The sequence below is a fragment of the Raphanus sativus genome, chromosome 6, assembly GCF_000801105.2.
Source record: "Raphanus sativus cultivar WK10039 chromosome 6, ASM80110v3, whole genome shotgun sequence".
Lineage (NCBI taxonomy): Eukaryota > Viridiplantae > Streptophyta > Magnoliopsida > Brassicales > Brassicaceae > Raphanus > Raphanus sativus.
The window spans coordinates 13534970-13552430 of record NC_079516.1 but is presented as its reverse complement, the minus strand read 5'-3'; the positions used below and the strand labels follow the sequence as shown (position 1 = coordinate 13552430).

General features: G+C 37.3%; 3 protein-coding genes and 1 pseudogene across 3 annotated transcripts; 3 read left to right on the top strand and 1 right to left on the bottom strand.

Annotated features, from left to right (window-relative positions):
- Nucleotides 1-4155: 4155 nt before the first annotated feature.
- On the top strand, nt 4156-6581 carry LOC108809366 (calcium-dependent protein kinase 12-like). Its single transcript, XM_018581511.2, has 6 exons — nt 4156-4728; nt 5203-5346; nt 5431-5583; nt 5671-5954; nt 6032-6256; nt 6327-6581. The coding sequence occupies exons 1-6, from the start codon at nt 4200-4202 to the stop codon at nt 6453-6455; spliced, it is 1464 nt and encodes a 487-aa protein (XP_018437013.1). The 5' UTR covers nt 4156-4199; the 3' UTR covers nt 6456-6581.
- Nucleotides 6582-7629: 1048 nt separating this feature from the next.
- On the top strand, nt 7630-9867 carry LOC130496563 (calcium-dependent protein kinase 12-like). Its single transcript, XM_056988711.1, has 6 exons — nt 7630-8213; nt 8426-8569; nt 8654-8806; nt 8880-9163; nt 9237-9461; nt 9546-9867. Exons 1-6 carry the CDS (start codon nt 7685-7687, stop codon nt 9714-9716), a joined length of 1506 nt encoding a protein of 501 aa, XP_056844691.1. The 5' UTR covers nt 7630-7684; the 3' UTR covers nt 9717-9867.
- A 1778-nt stretch (nt 9868-11645) lies between these two features.
- LOC130496071 (calcium-dependent protein kinase 12-like) lies at nt 11646-13785 on the top strand (annotated as a pseudogene).
- A 682-nt stretch (nt 13786-14467) lies between these two features.
- LOC130496390 (uncharacterized protein At5g08430-like) lies at nt 14468-17314 on the bottom strand. The gene is made up of 8 exons (XM_056988426.1): nt 17145-17314; nt 16408-17023; nt 16216-16325; nt 15976-16035; nt 15780-15830; nt 15612-15682; nt 15209-15519; nt 14468-15003 (listed from the first exon to the last, which is right to left on the bottom strand). The coding sequence occupies exons 2-8, from the start codon at nt 17003-17005 to the stop codon at nt 14618-14620; spliced, it is 1587 nt and encodes a 528-aa protein (XP_056844406.1). The 5' UTR covers nt 17006-17023; nt 17145-17314; the 3' UTR covers nt 14468-14617.
- Between the last annotated feature and the right edge of the window lie 147 nt (nt 17315-17461).

The following is a 17461-nucleotide window of genomic DNA, read 5'->3' as shown; positions in this document are numbered from 1 at the left end:
TTTATCAAAGAGTTTTCAAAAAGATGGCTGGCCTTATGTAAGGATATTCACCTTGTTTTGGTAGAAAGACAGGCTTGATTAGGTCCCAGTCTCCTTCTCTCTCTCTCTCCATATATCATCAATGACTATCAAAGCCTTTTGTGTTTCAAACACTCCAACAATCTTCTCTAGAAGTTCGTTTTCCTTCATCTTTGACTTATAACATTCTGACCTCAGTTGTTGTAAGATTGTCTCCCAGACAGACTTCCTTTCAAACTGTTGTGAAACACACACCCACGCTAATCCTCCTCGAAAATGACTTTTTATTGTTTCATGATTGAAAACTTTTCTTGCGAGTGTGGTTTTACCAAGCCCTCCCATCCCGGTTATGGAAACCACTTGACGGCCATCCTCCTCCAACAAACAGCCAACCAATATCTCAACATTTCTCTCCAACCCCACAAGATGGTCTTCTTCATCTCTAGAAAACGTTTGTCGCATGTCTCTTTCTCTTACCTCTAGAGCGTGCATATACCTGTCATCGAAATCACTCGTCCTCGATTTTGATGGGAAAACTCAATTTTTTGTCCATTGGACAATCCATGTCCATAAAACCCAAAACCGATAAAGACCATTTTTTAAATGGTCATCCATATTTTATCCATTCATAACCCATGGAAAAAATGGGTGTGTCCATATTAAGTCCATTTAAATATGGACGTGGACGACCAATGGACAATCCGCCCATTTGACACCTATACCTTCTGTACGCCAAGATTCTGCATATCAAGGATCACCTCGGAGATCCTATTACGTATGGTTTTCATATCAGACCCAAGCCCCCTGCGTTTTATAGCAACGTACGTTGATCTTTTCACGATGTTGCTGCTTGATTCTCCGAGTTCTTTTTTCAGAAGAAAGGTTTCGACGATATCTTCTGCATCAAAAACAATTTCTTTGATGTCTTTGATAGTTTTTCTCACCATTTCACTTGCATGTTTCTTGGCCTCTGCGTCTTTCAGAAAGCACCGTAACTTTTCCACATCATTTTTCAATCCCTCGAACTGCTCTTCAACTCCTTCAAATTCCCCAGTTTCTTGGACAAGTAGGTTCCAAAACCTCTCGACTGCAAATGGTAAAAGTGCCACTCCCACTGCCAACTCAGCCATAAGTCTCCTGTTCAAACATGAAATTAGTAATCAATAACCGCTAGAGAGCAGATCCTTGAGTTTATAGTCCTGATAATATTTTTTCTGCAAGTTCTAGTCTAGATAATATATACTATTTTGTGGGATTCAATCTATTGAAAGATATGAACAATTGAGATGAAATACATATCCAAATTACAAAAAGAAAAAAAAAACTCACCTCTTGCAATTCGCTTTTCGGCCAACTGATCTGTATAAAGAAAATTTGGGAATGTGTTTTAGTTAGAACGCAGCTGAGAAGATCTATTCCTATTACAAGTGGTGGTAATCACGTTGACATTTGAATAATTTGGCAGTGGTGGATACCCAGGAGAATAAACTAAACTAATATTATTAATCCACTCGCCTCTACATTTTGTGTTTATGTCTTTGATAAGTGCGGAAGAGGTCAACCAATGACTTGAGATACACGAAACTTGAACTAGTCACAAAACGTAGTCTCTACAAGTTTATAGTCCTGATAATATTTTTCTGCAAATTCTAGTCTAGATAAAATATACTCTTTTGTGGGGTTTAATTTTAATCTATTGAAAGATATGAACAATTGAGATGAAATAAATATGCAAAATACAAAAAGGAAAAAAAACTCACCTCTTGCAATTCGCTTTTCGTCCAACTGATCTGTATAAAGAAAATTTGCGAATGTGTTTTTAGTTAGAAGTTAGAACACGCAGCTGAAGACCTATTCCTATTAGAAGTCAACAAGCAACATGTTTCCTATAACTTTTTTTTGATAATCACGTTGACTCTTGGGGTGAGTCTCTTACCAGTTCAGTTCAAAACAAGAAAAAGAAGACCCAATGAAGATTATCAAGATGGCTTATCTTCACGTTGAAGAGCTTATTGAGGTTATAGGTGTCAAATGGGCGGGTCGTCCATTGGTCGTCCACGTCCATATTTAAATGGACTTAATATGGACACACCCATTTTTTCCATGGGTTATTAATGGACAAAATATGGATGACCATTTAAAAAATGGTCTTCACGGGTTTTGGGTTTCATGGACATGGGTTGTCCAATGGACAAAAAAAAATCTAGGGTTTCAAAAAAAATTTGAGTTTTTCTACCAAAACCGAGAAATCGGGTTTTCTCGCCAAAACCGGGAAATTGAATTTTCTCTGTCAAAATCGTAAAATCGCACAAACTGTAAAATCGGGGTTTTCCGCAAAAATTGAGAAATTGGATTTTTCCGCCAAAACCGAGAAATCAAAATTTTCCGCCAAAACCGGAAAAAAATCGAGTTTCCTGCCAAAATCGAGAAATTGAGTTTTCCGCTAAAACCGTAAAATCGGGTTTTCCCGCCGAAACCGAGAAATCGAGTTTTCCCGCCAAAACAGAGAAATCAGATTTTTCCGCCAAAACCGGGAAATCGGGGTTTCCCGCAAAACCGGAAAATCGGGTTTTCCCGCCAAAACCGTAAAATCGGGTTATCCCGCCAAAACCGTAAAATCAGGATTTCCCGCCAAAACCGAAAAATCGGATTTTCCCGCCAAAACCGTAAAATCGGGTTTTCCCGTCAAAACCGTAAAATCGGATTTTCCCGCCAAAACCGTAAAATCAGGTTTTCCCGCCAAAACCGAAAATCAGGTTTTCCCGCCAAAACCATAAAATCGGGTTTTCCGGCCAAAACCGCAAAATTGATTTTCCCGCCAAAACTGCAAAATCGAGTTTTCCTACCAAAACCGCAAAATCGGGATTTCCCGTCATAACCGGAAAATCAGGTTTTCCCGCCAAAATCGTAAAATCGAATTTTTCCGCTAAAACCGCAAAATCAAGTTTTCTTGCCAAAACCAAAATTGTTGTATTTGTGGATTAATTTTAATTTTATGAACTTGTATATATAATTATATGCTTATAAATTATAGGCTTATAAATTAAAATCTAAAGTTTTCTTATATGGTCTATTATGGACTCTATGGCAGCCCATAAAAATATGGGTTTTAGTGGATATGATTCTTAATGGACATGGTTTTAATGGACATGGTCACTCTTTGTCCACAAACAATAAATGGACAAATGGATACGGGCTAATAGACGTGGACTCGCCCAGTTTACGGCTATAATTGAGGTTGCTAAATTTCTTGGGTTGAATTTTTCAGAAGCTAGAGACATCATCTGTTGAAGAATCTACTGCTAGAGAAGCTTGCTTTTCGATCTATGCTTTGCTCTAACCAAAAAGGGGGCATGGTCCAATTTGGGATTTGAGGGGATGCAATAGCAAGATGTCCTGCATTTGAGCACAATACAGACCATAAGCACAATCGTGTACGTACCCAGCAATTAGTGGTCTTAACAAAAACGCCTTCCTTACATATACAGCTTTCCTCTTTCAGTGTTATTCCGGTTTGGAAGAAAGCAAAGGAAGAATCATCACTGATGCAACATGGTTCTTTCCTTTGGTTATCGAATGCAGTAGAGTATCGTTTATCACAGATGTCTACATGGAGGATTCACTCAAGGATCTAACTGGAAGTGCAGAGAGTTGCCTGGAAGAACTGAAGCGTGTTAGGCTTGTGGTTTGGCAAAAACTCGTAATATATTTTCCAACAACCTTGAGTTGCCAAGTCAGGAACCGCAGAGCAACATAATTGGTATTAGTTATCAACCTTTACTGTTTAGTGTTTAAGATTTTACCGTTTTAGTGTTGAGAGTTTAGGGGTTCTTCTTGATAGGCGGGTATGAAGCAGAAACGATAATGGAATAAGCCACATTATGATCAAGAGTTGAGTTTCTTTTAGGCCCAGTGTGATCGTCGAATATATTATTCACGTTATGGCAATAACCATCTGAACACGTTTTGCCCTTATCCACTGTCCTAGGAAGCGAGCACGTAGTTACCTACTATACATAAAAATATTAACTTGATTCTTTTTGTCAATAATATAACAGCTAACGATTATTATTTGATAATATTTTCATTTTGCCCAATAAAAGTGGTCTTGACTTCCCTCTCTTCAATGCCTTCAAGTCATTTTCTTTCCTCTGCTAGGAAAAGTCAAGACTCTCAAAACTATGGCCAGCGAATCAAGAACCAGATGGGTTCTCCCTTACAAGACCAAGAACTTGAAAGACGATTACCTGCTTGGTCGTGTGCTCGGAAAAGGACAGTTTGGAACCACTTTCCTCTGCACCCATAACGAGACGGGTCAAAAGCTTGCCTGCAAATCCATACCTAAAACGAAGCTCCTTTGTCAAGAAGATTGCGACAACGTTTTGAGGGAGATCCAAATAATGCATCACTTGTCTGAATACCCCAACGTTGTCCAGATACAAAGCACGTACGAGGATGATACCAGCGTGCACCTTGTGATGGAGCTCTGCGAAGGTGGTGAGTTGTTTGATAGAATCGCGGAGAAAGGTCATTACAGTGAGAGAGAAGCTGCAAAGGTTATCAAGACGATTGTTTCTGTCGTTGAGGCTTGTCACTCTCTTGGTGTTATGCATAGGGATCTTAAGCCTGAGAACTTCTTGTTCACTTGTTGTGATGAAGACTCTCCTCTTAAATCTACTGACTTTGGGGTCTCTGTTTTCTGCGAGCCAGGTCTGGTTTCGATTCTTTACTCGTCATATTCTTCTTCTTCTTGTCTGGTTTCGTACATGATTGTGTTGTTGGACACTGTTTAAATGAATCCTTGCTTAAATAACTTGTTGCGACTGTGAATATGTGTGTTTTGGGCACACAAATCTTTGTTTCTTTGTGTGCATCTAGATCGTAGACAAAGAAGATAAAGTCCCTATCAAGATTGACATCTGGGAATGCAGGGTCCGTAGGTCCATGCAGTATGATTTGTATTTTTCGGTCTAGAAAATTTTACTTTTTCTAAATAAGTATATATAGGGAAACGAAAATTGGATTTTGAAACTAATATAAATACGAGTCTAAAGGTTATAATATTATTCAGTTCACACAATAATAAGAAAACTTAAAAACATGTATTTGCTTCAATACGTTTTGCTCTGTTTTACTTTCTTCAAAGTTGATTCGCGTTTGTTTACAATAATTTGTTTTTGTTAGGCACAACGTTTTCAGAACTTGTTGGAAGTGCATACTATGTGGCGCCTGAGGTTTTACTTAAGCATTACGGCCGTGAATGTGACGTATGGAGCGCTGGAGTTATACTCTACGTTCTATTAAGTGGTTTTGCTCCTTTCGATGCTGGTTAGATTCTTTCTTTATCCTTAGAGAATGTACGTGTCGCAGAGTTTTCACTCTCTCATCTCATGTGTCTTATTATGTATCCAGGAACTGAACGTGGGATCTTTAGAGAGATTTTAAAGGGAAACCTGGACTTTGAGACGGATCCTTGGCCTAGCATCTCAGAGAGTGCCAAGGATCTTGTTGGGAAAATGCTCGAGAGCGATCCAAAGAAAAGGTTAACTGCTCATCAAGTCTTGTGTAAGCTCTCTACCCTTTTGAGTTTAGACTCCTAAAGTTAATGTATATTCTTGCTAGTGTTTGATTCATGTGTTCTTGTATTCTCAGGTCACCCTTGGATTGTGGATGATACGGTTGCTCCAGATAAACCACTGGACTTTGCAGTAGTTTCCCGGTTGAAAAGGTTCTCTGCGATGAACAAACTTAAGAAGATGGCTTTACGTGTGGTTGCAGAGAGACTGTCTGAGGAAGAAATCGGTGGGCTCAAAGAACTGTTCAAGATGATAGACACAGACAACAGTGGGACCATCACGTTTGAAGAGTTGAAAGATAGTATCAGACGTGTTGGGTCAGAGCTTGTGGAATCAGAGATCCAAGAACTCTTGCAAGCAGTAAACTAGCTACTCTCTTCATATTATTAACTTTCACTAAATACTATCCAATACCATCTTATGATTGTGTTTGTCAGGCTGATGTTGATGAGAGTGGAACAATTGACTATGGAGAGTTCTTGGCTGCAACAATCCACTTGAACAAGCTGGAGAGAGAGGAGAATCTAATGGCTGCATTCTCTTTCTTTGACAAAGATTCAAGCGGTTGCATCACTATCGATGAACTCCAACAGGCTTGGAACCAGTTTGGTATAAAAGATTCACATCTTGATGAAATGATCAAAGACATTGATCAAGACAATGTAAGTAGTTTCACAAAGATCTATTTAATTTCCTTATAAAAGAAGCTTATGGGGTCTATTTGTTTTGTAGGATGGACAAATAAACTATGGGGAATTTGTGACAATGATGAGAAAAGGCAATAATGGGATCAGCAGGAGAGCAATGAGAAACACATTCAACTTTGAGAATTTAAGTGAATGTCTAAACTCTTCATTTTAGTGAAAGTTTCTTGATAGAACTTTCTGTTTCTATTTTAAAACCAGTTATGTTTTCAATAAAACCAATTCTGACCAGTGTAATTGGAGACGATCTCTTAACAGTTATCAAACATTGATCTTGCCAGTTTTTCTTTTCTTTTTTGTTTTGATATTATTGATTTTACCAGTTATCTCTGATACAAAATGATGTTTGGGCTTTAATATAATGTGTTGAAATGTTGAATGTAATAACTCTATGACCAAAGTTTAACAAGCGAAAAGAAAAAGAAATTGAGAAATCTATCTGTTCTATTAAAACATGAACATTTTTGTTGAACTACGTATTTTATTTATTTAATATATTATTTTATCAAATTAAATTAATATTAATATAAATATGATTAAAAACTTAAATATCAATTATTTTAAAAAGATGGCAAATCAACATTTTTAAAGCTCTACCAAAATTTAATTTATGAAAAACATTTTAAAACTCTACAAAAATTGACACGTCTATATGAATTAGATTGCCAATCAAAACAAAACCAACTTACACATTATCATTCAAACTTTTCTTTTATTATGCTCAGTTATTTTCAGTCCACTAATAAATAAAATTATAACATCTAGCAACTATGTTTCTGAAGCTCCTTCTATATATTATCTCTTTAAAATATTATGGTTATTTTGACACCGTTTTTTTTTTGAAATATAGGTTTATTCTAGAAAATTTCTTTATTTTATTTTATTTTAAGGTCTAGTGTTCTTAATTGACTAGGCGGGTATGAACCAGAAACAATAATTTTTACCAAAAAAAAACCAGAAACAATAATGGAGTAAGCGGCATTATGAGGAATTAAGCAAGACCAAAGTGGTCGTCATCCCTCACAGCCTCGTCGAACAAGGTTTTGCGTACATCTAAAGTCATATCAATTAATTGAAGAAAATACACAACGTGCTGAAAATATACTAATTTATATTTTACTATCTATATACAGTATTATTCAAGTTTGGGTGAAACATGAAGTGTTATGGCATGAAATAAAAGACCATCTGAAGATTCTAAACACGTTTTGCGATTATCCTGTGTCCTGGGAAGCGAGCACGTAGGGACCTACTATACATAAAAAATCTTAAAACTTATTTTTTTAGTCAATGAAATGTTAAAAATGTTGATAATAATTTCATTTGCTCAATAAAAGTGCTCTTGACTTGTCTCTCTTTCTTTCCTCTGTCAAGACTCTCAAAACTATGGCCAGCGAGTCAAGAACCAGATGTGTTCTACCTTACAAGACCAAGAACTTGAAAGACGATTACTCTCTTGGTCGTGAGCTCGGACAAGGACAGTATGGAACCACTTTCCTCTGTACCCATAACGAGACGGGTCAAAAGCTTGCTTGCAAATCTATCCCCAAGAGGAAGCTCCTTCGTCAAGAGCATTTCGACCGCGTTTTGAGGGAGATCCAGATAATGCATCACTTGTCTGAATACCCCAACGTTGTCAAGATACACAGCACGTACGAGGATGATACGAGCGTGCACCTTGTGATGGAGCTCTGCGAAGGCGGTGAGCTGTTCGATAGAATCGTGAAGAAAGGTCATCACAGTGAGAGAGAAGCGGCTAAACTCACCAAGACTATTGTGGCAGTTGTCGAGGCTTGTCACTCTCTTGGTGTCATGCATAGAGATCTTAAGCCTGAGAACCTCTTGTTCACTTCTTGTGGTGAAGATGCTTCTCTTAAATCTACTGACTTTGGTCTCTCTGTTTTCTTCAAACCAGGTCTGGTTTTTTTGATTCTTTCATTGAACCCTTGCTTAAATGCTATGGCTGTGATTTTTTTTCGTAACTTTGGGAATCCGGCGACCGACTTCAACCTACTAGTCCTAGTTTCGCAGCAGCCACATATTCTTACCATTTAAAGCAGTCCGGGTGATTTTGTGTGTGTGTGTTTAGTTGATATGTAAATCTTTGTTTCTTTGTTATTTTTTCAGGTGCAATGTTTTCAAAACTTGTTGGAAGTCCCCACTATGTGGCACCTGAGGTTTTACGTAGGCAATATGGACATGAATGTGACGTATGGAGTGCTGGAGTTATCCTCTACATTCTATTATGTGGTTTTCCTCCTTTCCATGATGGTTAGCTTCTTTCTTTCTCTCTCTTTCGAGATATGTATAACCGCGGTAGCGTTTTCTCTCTCTCTCATCTCATTTTGTATCCAGGAACTCAACATGGGATCTTTAGAGAGATTTTACAGGGAAAGCTGGACTTTGAGACCGATCCTTGGCCTAGCATTTCAGAGAGTGCCAAGGATCTTATAAAGAAGATGCTTGAGAGGGATCCAAAGAAAAGGCTAACTGCTCATCAAGTCTTGTGTAAGCTACTTAATTACTCCTCATCTTATGAGCTTAGACCGCTAAGCTGATTAAGGTGTTCTTATTTTTTCAGGTCACCCTTGGATTGTGGATGATACTGTTGCTCCGGATAAACCATTGGACTTCGCAGTAGTGTCCCGCTTGAAAAGGTTCTCTGCGATGAACAAACTTAAGAAGATGGCTTTACGTGTGGTTGCAGAGAGACTGTCTGAGGAAGAAATCGGTGGGCTCAAAGAACTGTTCAAGATGATAGACACAGACAACAGTGGGACCATCACGTTTGAGGAGTTGAAAGATAGTATCAGACGTGTTGGGTCAGAGCTTGTGGAAACAGAGATCCAAGAACTCTTATGCTCAGTAACTAGCAACTTAAATTTCATTTTTCTTTTTAAGTAAAATCATCTAATGACTGTGTGTGTGTGTGTATTAGGCTGATGTTGATGAAAGTGGAACAATTGAATATGGAGAGTTCTTGGCTGCAACAATCCACTTGAACCAGCTGGAGAGAGAGGAAAATCTAATGGCTGCATTCTCTTTCTTTGACAAAGATGCAAGTGGTTGCATCACTATTGATGAACTCAGACAGGCTTGGAAGCAGTTTGGTATAAAAGATTCACATCTTGATGAAATGATCAAAGACATCGACCAAGACAGTGTAAGTAGTCTCACAAAGATCTTTGACTAGTTTCCTTATGAAGGAACTAAAGATGAATGTGAATGGTGTTTGCTTGTTTTGTAGGATGGACAAATAAACTATGGAGAATTTGTGGCAATGATGAGAAAAGGCAATGTTGGCAGTGATGGGATCAGCAGGAGAACAATGAGGAACACTCCACTCTGGAATTTCCTAGATAGAACTTTCTGTTCCTGTTTTAAAACCAGTTATGTTTTCAATAACAACCAATTCTGAGCAGTGTTATTGGAATCAAGCTCTTAATGATTATCAAACATTGATCTCACCATTTCCCAGAGGTTTAGCTCTCTGGTACAAAATGATACTTGGCCTTTTAATATAATGTGTCTTGAACTGTTTGACATCAATAAATAATTTACCAGTTTAACCAGTGAAAACAAAAAGAAATTGAGAAACTATAACTTAAAAGAGAGATAAAACCTTTTAGATTAAGTGTGGGGGAAAAGATTAGTTTGTCTTCTTCTTTCTCAGTGATAACTTCTTAGAGCATCTCTATGGAGAACTTTTAAGGGGGTTCACACATTTCCAAAAAAAAAATATATTAAAATAAGTAAATCTTGTGAACTTCTCTCTTGCAAAGTTTTTTCCGGTAAACTCCTTTCTCCTGAGGTTTATCACTGTAGCGTGGGTTCCACGTGTCGTGGCGACCCACGATTGGTCTAATTTTTTTTATTTTTTTTTAAGAAAGAAAAATAAAAAAAAAAAAGTAAAAAAATTTAATAATTAAAAATTGAAAAGATGAACCCCAAGAGGAGGTTCACCAATGGAGATACTCTTATATGTTAACCTTTTTGTAAGAGAATGTTCAACAAGTTTTTGTGTTACATCCAAAGTCATATCAATTATTTTTGAAGAAAAATACACAACGTGCTGAAAATATATAATCTATACTTTTTGTCATATAAAATTCAAGTTTAAATAAAACACGCAATCTTCTGATATCTTGAAATGAGATCTTCTGACCATGTTTTTGCCATTATCATGTCTGCATTCTATAGCTTACAACTCACCAAACTAATAATGTATCTATATTATTAAAACTCAAATACATTTTAGTAATATTTTCTATTTTCATATGTTTTTACCGATTATATTACATCATTTAAAATTAATCTATATTATTAAAATTAAACTAATTTTGATAATTCTTTTTATTTACAGATTTAAACTTTATTTTATTTAAAGATTTACCCACTGGATTTACAATAAACTAAATACTTCTTTTATACTTTTTTTCTTACAGATTTTACCACATAATTTAAAATCAATTAAAATAATTAATTACAATTGCAAAGCTTATCTAACCAGATTAATATTCATATATTGACCGTTAATCGTTTTAATTAAATCGGTATTATGTTATTGCAGCTATAACAAATTATAATTGTTGTTTCTTTGTAGTTAAAATAAAAAACACAAACTGAAATATATAGTATATATTATATAAAATAAATTTAGTATTATCTTATTTAGCTTAGTCAGATATAAATATTTTGAGTGTACAACTTTCAAAAAAAATAAAATACCATAAAATTAATAATAATTTATAGAAACTAATGAAGAAATTAAATTTTAGTATATTATTTTCATTTTTAAATAATAAACAAAAATTAAAAAGTTAAATATGAATAGAACAATTACATCAAATTACATGTAGTTAAAAAATTTTAGATATAATATTATATACAAATAAAAATTATTATCAAACATCTATATATAAAATAAATATAATTTGTTCTAAATGTAATTATAAAACATAAAAAATACATGTGTATTTTATAAAACTAGTGGTTGTGATTTATGAGTTTACATTGACACAAATTAAATCAAACACGGCATGAATCAAGTTCTAATTATACATTAAAATATTAACTTAATGTTTTTGGTCAATGAAATGTTCAAATTATATATATATATCTGTAACAGCTAATAATTATTAGTTGACAACATATTCCACCTAAAACAACCAAGTCAAGCAATGAATATTTACTTGCAATTGATCATTTAATGTGAAACGAAAAAACAAAAGCTCAAATGTGAAGCTATTTCAATAAAAAGTAGTCTTTAACTTCCCTCTCTTCAATGCCTCCAAATCAGTTTCTTTCTCATTGTTTCATCTTCCTCTGCTTAAACAAAAACTCAGATTCTCAAAAAACTATGGCTACTGAATCAAGAACCAGATGGGTTCTCCCTTACAAGACCAAAACCTGAGAGACGATTACGTTCTTGGTCGTGTCTCGGACAAGGACAGTATGGAACCACTTCCCTCTGCACCCATAAGGAGACTGGTGAAAAGCTCGCCTGCAAATCCATCCCCAAGAGGAAGCTCCTCTGTCAAGAAGACTACGACGACGTTTTGAGGGAGATCCAGATAATGCACACTTGTCTGAATACCCCAACGTTGTCCGGATACAAAGCACGTACGGGATGACACCAGCGTGCACCTCGTGATGGAGCTCTGCGAAGGCGGTGAGTTGTTTGATAGAATCGCGCAGAAAGGTCATTACAGCGAGAGAGATGCAGCTAAGATTATCAAGACGATTGTTAGTGTCGTTGAGGCTTGTCACTCTCTTGGTTGTTAGTGTCGTTGAGGCTTGTCACTCTCTTGGTGTTGTGCATAGAGATCTTAAGCCTGAGAACTTTTTGTTCTCTTCTTGTGATGAAGACTCTTCTCTTAAGTCTACAGACTTTGGCCTCTCTGTTTTCTGCAAACCAGGTCTGTCCCCCCCCCCCCCCCCTTTGACTTTGTTTGCATCTGTGGTTTGTTCTTGGACACTGTTTCATTGGAACCCTTTGCTTGTGTGTGTGTGTTTTTGTTGTTTTCTGTCAGGTGCAACGTTTACAGACCTTGTTGGAAGTGCATACTATGTTGCACCTGAGGTTTTACAAAGGCATTACGGACGTGAATGCGACGTGTGGAGTGCTGGAGTTATACTCTACATTCTATTATGTGGCTTTCCTCCTTTCAATGCTGGTTAGATTCTCTTTCTTTCTCTTTATACTATACCATTTTGAAAACGCGGATCAAAATCTAGTTTACAATAAATAAGAACGATACGATGGAGTGATTGGAGAAATCAAATCTCCTTAGAGAGAGTGTTCAGTCTCTTATCTAAAGTGTTCAATATTGGTATCCAGGAACTCAGTATGGGATCTTCAGAAAGATTAGACAGGGTAAGGTGGAGTTTGAGACCAGTCCTTGGCCTAGCATTTCAGAGAGTGCCAAGGATCTTATAGGAAAGATGCTAGAGAGCAATCCCAAGAAAAGGCTAACTGCTCATCAAGTCTTGTGTAAGCTCTCTTGCCTTTTTGAGCTTAGACTGCTTATAAAGTTGATGTGTATTCTTGCAAGTAAATGAATTAATGGTTTTAAGTGTTCTTATTTTGTCAGGTCACCCTTGGATTGTTGATGATACAGTTGCTCCAGATAAACCATTGGACTTTGCTGTAGTGTCCCGGTTGAAAAGGTTCTCTGCGATGAACAAACTTAAGAAGATGGCTTTACGCGTGGTTGCAGAGAGACTGTCTGAGGAAGAGATCGGTGGGCTCAAAGAACTGTTCAAGATGATAGACACAGACAACAGTGGAACCATCACGTTTGAAGAGCTGAAAGACAGTATCAGACGTGTTGGGTCAGAGCTTGTGGAATCAGAGATTCAAGAACTCTTGCAAGCAGTAAACTAGCTACTCTCTCTCCTTATGATTTAACTTTTCAAGTACCATCTTATGATTGTGTGTGTGTGTCAGGCTGATGTTGATGAGAATGGAACGGTTGACTATGGAGAGTTCTTGGCTGCAACAATCCACTTGAACAAGCTGGAGAGAGAGGAGAATCTAATTGCTGCATTCTCTTTCTTCGACAAAGATTCAAGTGGTTGCATCACTATGGACGAACTCCAACAGGCTTGGAACCAGTTTGGTATAAAAGATTCACATCTTGATGAAATGATCAAAGACATTGATCAAGACAATGTAAGTAGAGCCTCGCAAAGATCTTTTTGACTGTTTCCTTATGAAGGAACTAAAGATGAATATGTGAATGGTGTTTGCTTGTTTTGTAGGATGGACAAATAAACTATGGAGAGTTTGTGGAGATGATGAGGAAAGGCAATGACAATATTGGAATCAGTAGGAGGAGAACAATGAGGAACAGTCTCAACTTTGAGAATCCTCTTCCTGATGAGTCTAATGAATGATCAAACTTTTTCAATTTACTGAATTTTTCTTTATATAACTTCCTGTTTCTGTTTTAAAACCAGTTATGTTTTCAATTAAAAAAAACAATTATGACTAGTTTAATTGGAACTAAAACTCTTACCAATTATCAAACTTTGAACTTATCATGAGAGTAGGACAGAGTAGGACAATGCAACCTTGTCAAATGCTAGGAGAAACATATAAAGAGTTGATTCAACAGAATGACACAGAAGAGGAACAAAAGGCTCTCTAGAAGACAACAGTATCAAGCATGGTACCCAGCGTCTGAACAATGTTGGATGATGTCAAGTTGGAAACATGTTCTTCCAGATGCGTCTTGTCTTCCCACGTTCACTATCGCTAGCATCTCTGGTGACAGCTCGTCCTCCTCTTGTACCGCCTTGTTTTATTTAGCAGCCAAGTTCAACATTTCCTGAGAGTGACACATATGTTCATCAAAGAGCATACTTAGTCCAAACCAAACTACAGTACATAGATTCGTGAGCCTAATACACACACTCTACCATGCAAAGCCAACTACAACAAGGAATTAGACAGAAGAAGTAAACATTCTCTCTAGTGTATTATGGGCCCAGTAATAAAGTCTGGAAGAAACGGAAAACGACTAAAACTCTTGAGATTGACTAGACACAGGGTATATAGGACACAAGGATTGATACTGAGCCATTAATACAGTAATACATAGACCAAGCAATCATCAACAAAGCAAAACACTAGACACCTGTTGAGTATTAATATATCAACACCAGAAAGTTTTCTTTATTAACAAGACACATGTAACACATCAGTTTTCAGTAAATCTCAATTACTGCAACTTACAGAGAAATAAACAAACAAACAAAAAAAATGTCAACAGCAACTTAAAGATGCACACTGTTCAAACTGAGTTCTTTGGTGGATTAGGCTTTGATGTGAGGTAGAATCTTGGTGAGGAGGACTCCAGATTCAATGCTGTTCCCTATCTTAAAGACTTTGAAATCTGGAACGTCAACAAAGTACTCTTGCACGCTCCACCTTTTGAAATCTTCCAGGGAGTATGGTCCATTGGTTTGTCCTTTAGGTAACTCATAGCACCACATCTTCTTCTTTGGATCACACTCCTTTAGGTAAGCTGCGTTGTCATTGTCCTCCTCCTCGTCATCATCGCTCAGTTCAATAATCTCTGGTGGGTTTGGTTTAGCTTGAGCTTGAGGTTGGACATTGATAGAGTCCTCCTCCTTCTGTGTGATGATGCTGTCTTCTGGCAGTGGTTTCTCCTCCACATCTTCAAGGACATCTTTGTCACCTGGCAAGTAATACACACAAACCAAATGTCCAGATCAGTTCCAGAGTGTTTCACTATGAAGAAAACAAACAAGTCAGAAGGTAATGGTTCAATCTAGCTAGCAAAACAACAAGCACAAAACGATAATGGTGTGTAAAGAGACATTCATCTTGATCAATCGTTCAATCAGAACAAGTTTAAGCAAAGGCAAGGATGCGGGACTTACGTGCAGAAGCAGCCCATGGTGGTTGGTCTTCTTCATCACGGAGCTTGGGAGTTTCAATGGATACCTCAGTGTTTGTTTCCATGAAGTCATCTTCGACCTTGACATCCGGTTCAAGCTCCTCTGCAACAACTTCCGGTGAATCTGGTGCAACAACAACAAATTCTCTCTCTTCCGCATCCTCCTTCACATCATCATCATCTACACGTTCAGGTTCAAGCTCTTCTGCAATAACTTCAGGAACTTCAAGCAATAGCCTTGACTTTTCTTCCGGATTGCTAAGAAGCTCCCTTCTATCCAGATACTGAGATAGTGTGCTAAGAAGTCAAGACATTAAACAAACAGAAAAAGAGTCTCACCTCACCTTAAAGAAATATTATTAGTAATGCTTGAAGAAAAAGGATATTCTCTTTTCCATCCCTTTTCACTGGCTTGATTGATTTTCCTTTTTAACAACACAAGTTCTCTTGCAATCCACTAAAAAAAAACCACCAAAAAGTCTAGACTTTAATAAATAGAATGAGGTAATGGTATTTGATAATCATATCTGTAGAGAGCAAAGCTAGTAACATACATGTTTTGTCACATCTTCATGCAAACTTCTAACTTTTTCTTCCATGTCCACCTGTCCATGATTAAAGTGAAATTTTTGATTAGAGAACTAGAGTAACTCAGAAGCATTAGAATAAGAAACTAAAGTGTGCAAGTTGAGATATACAGTTTACTAGAGAGCAAAAGCTTTCTTCACATCAAAAAATTAAGAAACTTACAACTGTAAGTCTCTTCACAGAGCCGTTCTTCATTCTCTGATTCAACTCTTCACATTCCTCCTGCCAAAAGTTAACCAAAACAGTTTAATTAGAAGGCCATTGCCAGTTCTCTAGACACAGGAAGGATACAGAGGTTTTGCACGTAGTAGAAAAGAGCAATCTGGACTAACTGTTACTTGATTTTTCATTGATAAGAAGCAAAACAAAAGAGGAAAACGCATAGTTTATAAGATACACCACCTGAGTGAAGTCATCATCTGACAGGGAAGAGGAAGCAACATCTTTTAGATAGTCACAATAGTTTGTAACCTGCAGAAAGTGACCATCAATTGGATTCCCCTCCTTCACACCTAAGATAAACACAAAAGAGATTCACAAATGAATCAAACTCAATCTCAAAACAGGATTCATATGAAAAAAGAAAAAGGTTACCAGTCACTTGAACAAGCTGATGACAAGGATTCTTGATCCTCACGAAAGTTCCCAACACTTTACCCTCAAACGTTTCACACGTCTTAGCTAGCTCCTCAACTAAACTCTTCCTCAAATACAAAAGCTTAACGTTATCCCTAACTATAGCAGCAATGCTCCCTCTAGGCTTCTCCACAACCTTATCTGATAACAAAGCCAATCTCTGCTTCTTATCCTCCTCCTCCTCGGAGCTGTACAAAAGATAATTAAAGTCTCCATCCTCCTGATTCTCGACGTAATGCTTAGCTACCAGATCAGAGAGCTTGGCTGTGTTAACCTTCTGACACCCAAAAAGCAAACTCAGCTTCTCATCGCAAGCTACTACCTTTGTCTTCTTCCTCTTCTTCGTTGCCGTCTTCAGAGGATGCGTTAGCTCGCGAATGTACTTCCTCACAATGTCTGTAGCATCGTACTCGGAGATCTTGTTTGTGGTGTCTCTACCAAGCGACTCGAGAAAGTTCATCAGATTCTTCGAACCCCATCCTTCAAAGACCAGACTTTTGGGTTTTCTCGACCTCTTTCTGCTCCAAGGTTTCGCCTTTTCGATGTGATCCTCCATTTTAGTTGTTGTAATACCCTGTCAAGTTACAAAGGTTGTAGCTTTCTTGATGATGATGATGATGATGATGATGATGATGATGATAAAGGTTGGAACTTTAAACCCTAATTTTAGAAATTGACGTCGAAACGTTTGTTACCTCGGAGAAGGGTTTTACGGAGAGGTTGAGCTGAGGTGGAATGTTTGATCCGGAGGAGGAGTTGAAGGAGGACGGAGCGAGAGAGAAGTGGCGAGTGACGCAAGGCAGTGACTGGGGGGAGTCTAGTTGGAGTAGTGAAGAAGATGAATCAGTTTTTTTTTTTTGCGGCATTTTGGATTTTTATTCGATTTATTGTTTTTTTTAATCGGATTTTGTTGTAGTGTTATTGGGCTTGGGCCTTATTATTCTTAAAAGGAAGATGAAGTTACAAGATTTGTTGTAGTGTTTTTCGGCCTGGGCCTTTTTAAAACCCGATT